At 35.7% G+C, this 9,196-nt stretch overlaps 1 protein-coding gene across 5 annotated transcripts in view; it reads left to right on the top strand.

The window, feature by feature from the left end:
* Nucleotides 1-7,243, top strand: part of PLEKHF2 (pleckstrin homology and FYVE domain containing 2) — a 29,104-nt gene extending 21,861 nt beyond the window's left edge. For 4 of the 5 annotated variants that reach the window (XM_086695916.1, XM_025922689.2, XM_025922690.2 and 1 more), the window contains exon 2: nucleotides 4,633-7,243. In XM_086695916.1, coding sequence (XP_086552042.1) covers nucleotides 4,647-5,396 — 750 coding nt within the window. In that variant the 5' untranslated portion in view covers nucleotides 4,633-4,646 and the 3' untranslated portion in view covers nucleotides 5,397-7,243. Of the gene's footprint in view, nucleotides 1-4,094; nucleotides 4,250-4,632 lie in introns of those variants that run through there. The other variant, XM_086695918.1, reaches the window with a different exon arrangement.
* The last annotated feature ends 1,953 nt before the right edge of the window (nucleotides 7,244-9,196 follow it).

A 9,196-nucleotide genomic window follows, 5' to 3' on the forward strand; every position in this document is an offset into this window, starting at 1 on the left:
GAGGATGGGGAAGCTTTCTTCCTAACTCTTCCTATAGTCAGTGGTATTCCTTCCTAAGAAAAGTAGATAAAAATTTAATTAGGCCACGTCTTAGAGTTGTCTTCTTTTTCTGTGCCCCTCATTGAGTAAGTTATGCAAAGGACTCCTTCCTTGGCTGGCTGAGTAATCTTACATTCTATATTCTCACAAAAGTCTTTAAGAGTTCTTACTGCTTGAGGCACCTCATTGTGCTCTTGGTAAATTTGAATTTGGCCTTTGGGGGAAGGCAGAGGCCCTGTTTAGGCCCTGAGTGAAAGGGTAGTACCCTAATCCAGTTTACCAAAGAACCTTGCTTTGGGGTACCTAGCAGTAATCCAGCTAAAAGTGGTACTTTGATTTTGCCTTTGGTGACTTCCCCCTATTCTCCCATCCCTCTATGTGCTGTCCCTGCTGGATACCCAACTACTTCTGTATTGTGTGTGTGCTTGTGCACACAGGGCATTTGTGTATTCCTGGGTTTTTTAGCTCAGTGCTTCCCTTCTTCATGTCCTTCTTCATGTCCATACAGAAATATTTTAGGACCAACAGGGATAATGGAGAGATCTTTATGTTCATTGTTGTTCAAATATAGGTCACAATCCATTAGTGAACTCAATCAAGTGGGCCTGCAACTATCATTAAAATAAATGAAGATAACAGAATACATTATTTATAGTTGGAAGAATTATGAGTATGTATTTGTAATCCTGCAGTATGAAATGTATTTTTTATGTGGGTCACTGTCAAACTTTGAAAGCTATTTGTTCTAGCCAAATATCAATTAATGATGCCCAAACATCTCTTTTGTTTCTTCATTCTTAAATGGGGCAAGATTTATGAACAGAGATTCAGGCTTAAAATTGTAAAATTTGAAGAATGATCCATTCAGGAGACTGGCTAAATAAAGTATGATGACTTGTCCTTTCAGGTTATTTTTTCTCCAGTTGGTATTCTTTTCTTTCTTTTTTTTAGGGTTTGCAGTGAAGGTCCAAAGGTTAGCAATAGCTTTCTTAATTCTTGTAGAATCAATGGAGCCTTAAGGAATAATTAGTGTACCATAATATACTGGTAACAGCACAGAGGAAACACAATGGAGCCCCAGTTCTGTGACAGCCTTGGACAGCATTCTTAACTCCTTTATATCTGTTTACCCATCTATAAAATGGAGCTAATAGTGCATTTCTATTGTAAGGTTGCCCTGAGTAGGATATACAGTAAGGCATGCAATGCTCAGCTGGGTGCTTGGACTCCCAATGAGTAGAATAACTTCCAGGCTGTTTTGCCTTAGACATTATTGAATGTCTGTCTTTGTGCCTTAGTTTCTCCTTCAGCTCACATTTCAGCAAATATTATTAGATGCTTCTTTGGAAGATGTAAAAACTTGTTTAATTACTTCACAGGAATTTGAGACCATTAAAGTCAGAAAATAATGAATGTAAAAAGTATTGCACAAATTTGGATGGTATTAATTCCAGTAGTAGCAATAATAGGAAACCTGTTTGCACTGCATTTGAGCTGATTAATATCTGTATGTCCAAAGAGGTAAAATCTGCAGTTGATTTAGATGGGAATAAATAGATACTTTCAGTTCTCTAAAAGCACCAGTCTCTTCTGCCTTAGGACCTTCAGTTACTTCTTTTGCTTGAAATATACTTCTCTATCTCCACGCCTCATGTCTGTGTATCTAGTTCCTCCTTATCAGCTGAAAGAATACCACTTTAGAAAGGCCTTCCCTGACCATCTAGTCTGAGTAGCTTCTTAGTTGTTTTTTCAAAAATCACTTTAAGGGGTTCCTGGGTGGCTCAGCCGGTTAAGCATCCGACTTCAGCTCAGGTCATGATCTCATGGTTGGTGAGTTCAAGCCCTGCGTTGGGCTCTCTGCTGACAGCATGGAGACTGGAGCCTACTTTGTCTCCCTCTCTCTTTTACCCTTCCCTGCTCACGCTGTCTTTGTCTTTCTCAAAAATAAACATTTTTTTAAAAACCACTTTAAAAAGGGGCGCCTGGGTGGCGCAGTCAGTTGAGCGTCCGACTTCAGCCAGGTCACGATCTCGCGGTCCGTGAGTTCGAGCCCCGCGTCAGGCTCTGGGCTGATGGCTCGGAGCCTGGAGCCTGTTTCCGATTCTGTGTCTCCCTCTCTCTCTGCCCCTCCCCCGTTCATGCTCTGTCTCTCTCTGTCCGAAAAATAAATAAATGTTGAAAAAAAAAAAATTAAAAAAAAAAAATCACTTTAAAAAATCAGTACATTAATTTACAACTTGGTTCTCGATTTTGTTTTCTGTTTCCCTTCTCACCAGCTAGGATGTAAGCCTTGAGCAAGGACATTGCATGTGTTGTGTATTATTTTTTCTCCTGTACCTAGATCAGTGATTAACAAAATAAATACTTGTTGAATGTTTGAAGATAGTGTAAAGTATGAAAATTATCTATAATTGTACTTCTTAGAGATAAGTAACCATTGTTGACATTATATAGTTTTCTAGTTTTATTTTCTATGTGTGTGCTTACATATTTATAAGTGCCTATGATTATATGTTAAACCATATTTCACTGTGTGTAAAGATGAACATGTTTTACTGATGTCTCAATTTGGGGTGTCATATAATCAGGGCTATGCCATGATGTAATTGTCAGCATTTTCATTTTCAGTGGCACATAAAATGAGGATGTGTCTTATAGTATCTTAGATTTGATGAAACACAGTATATATTTGAAACAAATGAGATTATGACATTCAACTCTTTCCCCACCTAAATATCTTGAGCATTTTCCCATATCACTATGTTTAGACCTATCTCATTATTAACATATACTTAGCATATTATTATGGGTGTATCATAAATTGTTCAGCCAGTTTCTCTTGTGGACATTTGGAGCTTCTCCAACTTTTTTGTGTGTGTTACAAACAGTGCTATGTTGGATATACTTGCACATATGTTTATGCACTCGACTGGAATTTCTTTTGATAAAATACTTAGATCAGTGAGTATACATATTTTCTGTAGTGTACAAGAATGCCTGTTTCCCTGTATCCTCAGTAGTACTTCATCTTAGGAAATTTAAAAAATTTGTGTTAATCGGATTAGTAAAAAATATCCTAATGTTGTATATCCTTGAATTATGAATGAGATTGAGACTCTTTTAGTGTTAATGAGGTGTTTTTATTTCCTCTCCTGTGACGCACTGTGCATAGAACAGTAGACCTTTAATTGGTTGGCACATTTGCTGCAATTAGAAAAAGAAGTCCTCACAGTTTGGAGCCATGCATTATCATATAAATTCTTTGGAACAACTTTAAGGGCAGAGCCTACCCTTGTGGAGGGCAAGAGAGCTTTATAAGGACCGAAAATTGGAGGAGAGACAAATTCAGGAATAATCAGAATCTTTGTAATGGAGACCAAAAAAGGAGTACAGTATCGTCAGTTTATGAACTGAATACTGGAAATTAGACTGTGTTCTTAATCTTTAAACTTTAAATGCTCCTCTTTAATATGACTTGGTGATGGTAGTATTAGGTTAGTAAGTTTGAAATAGGGCACAACTCAAGGACTTGAATGAAGTCAGTATTGGATCTAGAGATTAAATCTATGGTCATTTAAGATTAGATTAATATGAAATACCAAAATGTTCTTGTCAACATTTTTGAGCACCTTTGCTGTGCTGGAGGGTGTCATTTTCGGAGATAAAGATCAGATAGCCTCTGTCTTTTAGGTTCCATTGCAGCCTTTGAAGGAGACAGATTTCATCCTTTGGTAAGAATGAAACCAAAAGGTACATGGAATGTAAAGAGCATAGAGGAATGTATTTAGTCTAATAGAGTTTAAGGGAGACTCCTGAATTAGATATAACCTAAACTGAGTCTTGAAGGATCAGTAAGAGTTAGCTGTGAGTAGTAAGTATTAAAGGATATACGACAGCATAAGAGAAGGTACATGTGATGAAATGGACTGTAAATAGTAGGATATTCTTAGAAGAAGTTTGAGGTGAAGAGTGACTTCTGATGAGTCTAAGAGGGTAAGCAAGAACAAGATAATGAACAGCCTTATATGCTATGCTAAAAATTCTGCATTTTGTAGATCAAAGGGAGTTCTTTTGAATAATGACATGGTGAGATTTGCATTTGAGAAATCACTGCCTGAAGATTGATTTATGGGGCAAGACCAAAGGCAAGGAGACACATCAGGAGACAGTCTGGTAATCCAGATGAGAGGAATAAGGCCTTAGCTCAATGGTAATAGCTTAATTAATTTCTCTTAGTTTTTACAGAATTTGGTCCTCTTCTTCAGAACCCCTCTGAGATTAAATTTCATGGGACTGGGATTATTATTTTGCAGAGAGGACTTCTATTTATCATCCAGTTGCTTATCCTTTATGTCTGTAAGAAGTTTATGCTTTTTATAAGTACCTAAGTCAGTAGTATTGTGCTATATTGAGATGGTTAACCTTTTTTGTATGCTTTGTGATTTTCTTAGAGGGAAACAATTTTGTTGGAGTATTTTGCCTATAAGTAAAAGTATGGATTTGTTAAATTTAGGTTATATAATCTTTAACTTACATGAATTTCCAATTTCTGTGTGCTAATTTTTTCTTCTTTTTTTTTTTTTCCCCCCAAAGGCTACTAGCAGAAGATGGTGGATCGCTTGGCAAACAGTGAAGCAAATACTAGACGTATAAATATAGTAGAAAACTGTTTTGGAGCAGCTGGTCAACCCTTAACTATACCAGGAAGGGTTCTTATTGGAGAAGGAGTATTGACTAAGTTGTGCAGAAAAAAGCCCAAAGCAAGACAGTTTTTCTTATTTAATGATATTCTTGTATATGGCAATATTGTCATCCAGAAGAAAAAATATAACAAACAACATATTATTCCCCTGGAAAATGTCACTATTGATTCCATCAAAGATGAGGGAGACTTAAGGAATGGATGGCTTATCAAGACACCAACTAAATCATTTGCAGTTTATGCTGCCACTGCCACTGAGAAATCAGAATGGATGAATCACATAAATAAATGTGTTACTGACTTACTCTCCAAAAGTGGGAAGACACCCAGTAATGAACATGCTGCTGTCTGGGTTCCTGACTCTGAGGCAACTGTATGTATGCGTTGTCAGAAAGCAAAATTCACACCTGTTAATCGTCGTCACCATTGCCGCAAATGTGGTTTTGTTGTCTGTGGGCCCTGCTCTGAAAAGAGATTTCTTCTTCCAAGCCAGTCCTCTAAGCCTGTGCGGATTTGTGACTTCTGCTATGACCTGCTTTCCACCGGGGACATGGCCACGTGCCAGCCTACTAGATCAGACTCTTACAGTCAATCATTGAAGTCTCCTTTAAATGATGTATCTGATGATGATGATGATGATGATAGCAGTGACTAAGGACATATTTTGAAATATTTAATTGGGTGTGACTACCTGAGAAATCAGCTCTGGGAGAACATAGAATTCTGAGCTTTCTCTCAGTTTTGCTCTAGCCGTGAATTTGCCTGAGAATCTTTTAACCTATGTGCCTCGATATATTCTATAGAAAATAGGTCCTGTCATTTTGTCCCCCCACCCCCACCCAACTCCCCGCTCTTCTACAGGGATAGACTTTTGCAAATCTACCAGATAAATTTTTGGTTTCTTATTCTTGTTTAATTTTAGATTATTTTGTTGGAAGGTTGAGAAAAGATTTTTTTTTAACAGATCATGTATTACATTGATGTTTACTATATGTTCTGTTATATGGAAATACTAAAAGCAAAAAATGATGGAAAAAGTTGTATAACGCAGTTAGCTAATATTATTAGCTTTTTTCCTAACCATTCTATGTAATGGTTAAGACACCAGTAACAAAAAAACGTGATTTGAAAATACTTTGTTCGGCTTTTTCGTATACCAAGTGGTGCCTTATCATAATAGCACTGTTAAATGAAATAAGCCCCTACCTTCTCACTTTTAGTTTGTTTTGAAAATACACTGGTGCTCTTTGAGGTGATAAAATGAGTATTTATGAATGGGTATAATTAGAAAATACTTCTCATCTGCAAGCTAAAAATAACTAAATTTAGAGCTTCTTCATTCTATATGAATATTTTTCCATAAAATAGTTGTGATTATATTTTTATGTTTTATAGGTACCAAATTGTCAAATATATATTTTAAATTAATAGGTTGTCATTCTTAGGGATTTGATTTGAAATTGTCACACTGCATTAGTTTCTACTTTTAGTAAAGCATATTTGTAGGTATAAATTCATCTGCTTTAACATTATTTCTAGAATGAAAAATCTTACAAAACTTTTGAAATTAAACAATCTCTTTAAAAAAAAAAAAATCCCACGATAGAGCATAGATCTACTTGGGTTGAAGACTTGGAAGAAATAATGTGTAAGAATGATGAAGACGGACCAGTTAAGTTTGACTAGACTTATATTGGTGGAAGTATTGTCTATTTCAGTGTGAAACTATCTTGAATTTGCAAATATAGTGTTATATTTTATAAAGTTTTGTAAAGTCCCAAATGATACTTCTATTTTTGTAAAACAATTATATGTTAATCTGTTTCTGAAATCATTTTGCAGTCTATAGAAATAGAGTAGCAGTTGATCTTTCTAAATTGTAAACTTCATTGAGTCAGCCTAGATTGCTTTTGAGAATTAGTAATTTTTCACTTTTTGCTTTTGAGGCAGCCATTTAGGTTGAAAGTATATTTATCATATAAAACTTGATGCATTTTGCACTATTCTCTCCATTTGTATGCTGCAAATAACTACAGTCTTTCAAATATGAAGAAATCAGCCTAAAGTTTATTTTAAATTCCAAACTTCTGTGTTTTTAAATATTTAAATCTGGATATATTGCAGATGTCATGACTGTTTGATTCAGTAATGTGACGGAGAATTTTTGGGTTTGGTTAAGGCACTAACTTTACTGTTAGATTGTGAAAGCATCTGAGATACATAGATTTCCCTGTAGGAAATGTGAAACAAAGCCACAACAGTTTTTTTTGTTTGTTTTAATATCATATGGACATTTGTTTCCAAGCAATATATACAGTATAATTGCAGTATAATTAATCAACATATCTCAAAAAGACCATGAAGCCTGAGAAGTGCTAATGGAGACTTTCTGGTACATAGGAACCCAGCAAATTCAAGAACCAAGGGGAAATCTGGGATGACATTTGCATTGTCAACCTTTGTTGACTCTGTTTTTACAATAAAAAATATTTTACAACTTAACTCTCTGTTTCTTGCATACTGTGACTTGAAGATTTTTCTCCCTTTCTAAGGTAATGATATTCTGCATATTTTACCTCTTTCAGTAGCTGTGGGGTACTTTTTATGTGCCAGGCATTGTTCTAAGCACTTGGGACAGCAGTAAACAGAATTTCCCTCCTTTTAATAGAGTTTACATGCAAAATGGAATCCAAGATGTATTTCCTTCCAGAATTTGTTCTGTAATGTTTAAAGCTTCTGTAAATCTTTGGTGCCTATTTCTCATGCCATTCCTCTTGAATAAAATTTACTTGGACTTTACCTACAGTACATTAACCAAATTGGTAACTTTTGATGTAAAGGAAGCAAGATTCCATAGATGTCAACCAAAAATATTAAATTGAATACACCTTATTACAGTACATAAAATGTCCATAGTTAAAGTCATTTTGTTTCTATATCTTTATTACCTTCATGCTGAAATTCTTATATTGAATTTTAATATTCAATTATAAGTATTCAATTGTATACCTAATGATTCTTGAAAGGTTCTAGTACTTTAGCCACACTCTTTTCTCTCAGATAGGCTAATTTTGTTCTCAAATACTTGTTGTATCTTTAAAGCATATAATAGCAATGATTTGCACATCCACACGTATTAGATTGCTATACATTTTACAAGATAAATAAAAAGAGTGAAGTCTAGGATTAAAATGCATGAAATTTATTGATGGTAATTTTAAGGCTTTATTTTTTATTTGTTTTAATTCTTATTTTTAGATTGTGCGCCAGCAGGGGAGAGGAGCAGAGGAAGAGCGGGAGTGAGAGAATCTCAGGCAGGCCCCACACTCAGCCCGACAAAGTGCTCGAACCCTGGAACCATGAGATCATAACCTGGGCCAAAAATCAAGGGCCACTCGGGTACCCCTAAAATAACTTAGTTTTGAAAGAAAGCCTTGGGGCACCTGGGTGGCCCAGTTGGTTGAGCGTCTGACCCTGATTTGGGCCCAGATCATGATCTCACACACAATTTATAGGATTCTGTGTGGCTGCAGGCTGACAGGGTGGAGCCTGCTTGGGATTCTCTCTCTCCCACTCTCTGCCTTTCCCTCACTTGTACGTGTGCTTGCTCTCTCAAATAAAAAATATAACTTTATTTTAGATCATTTATTAATTATCTGTTCTGTCAGGCTCCATAGATTTAATGTTGGGTATTCTAAACTTTTTTTTTTTTTTTTTCAACGTTTATTTATTTTTGGACAGAGAGAGACAGAGCATGAACGGGGGAGGGGCAGAGAGAGAGGGAGACACAGAATCGGAAACAGGCTCCAGGCTCGGAGCCATCAGCCCAGAGCCTGACGCGGGGCTCGAACTCCCGGACCGCAAGATCGTGACCTGGCTGAAGTCGGACGCTTAACCGACTGCGCCACCCAGGCGCCCCATTCTAAACTTTAAAGGTACATTTTTGTAAAGGTTATTATCAGTGGCATTCTCTTAAATATCAAGTCAAATTTCTTAAAAATTACGTTATACTTGGCATCTGCACTAATTGAAAATTTTTACAACAGTATACTCATATATACAATTGGTTGGCATGATAACCCTGTCATTTTAATTTATCAAGAATTGAAGACTAGAGGAAGTTGGTTGAAAATATTGCTAACATTTGATTTGAAATTTATCAAATACAGAATTGTCACACTGCATTAGTTTCTACTTTTAGTAAAGCATATTTGTAGGTATAAATACAGCATCCAAATTGTTATTGTTACATTATTTATACTAGTTAAAATGATTGCAGTATTCTCTAGTAGTTTTTTTCAAGAACAAAGTAGCAGTAAGTACCACTTTAATCAGACTTTGTATACTCCTGTTATCTTAGTGTTTAAAGAAAATACATACTTTACTATTCTTTATTTTTAGCAGCTTTGAGATATAATTCACACACCACACAATTAACTGATTTAAAGTATAAAT

The sequence above is a fragment of the Puma concolor genome, chromosome F2 (genome assembly GCF_028749965.1).
Source record: "Puma concolor isolate L17-30 chromosome F2, mPumCon1.1.hap2, whole genome shotgun sequence".
Lineage (NCBI taxonomy): Eukaryota > Metazoa > Chordata > Mammalia > Carnivora > Felidae > Puma > Puma concolor.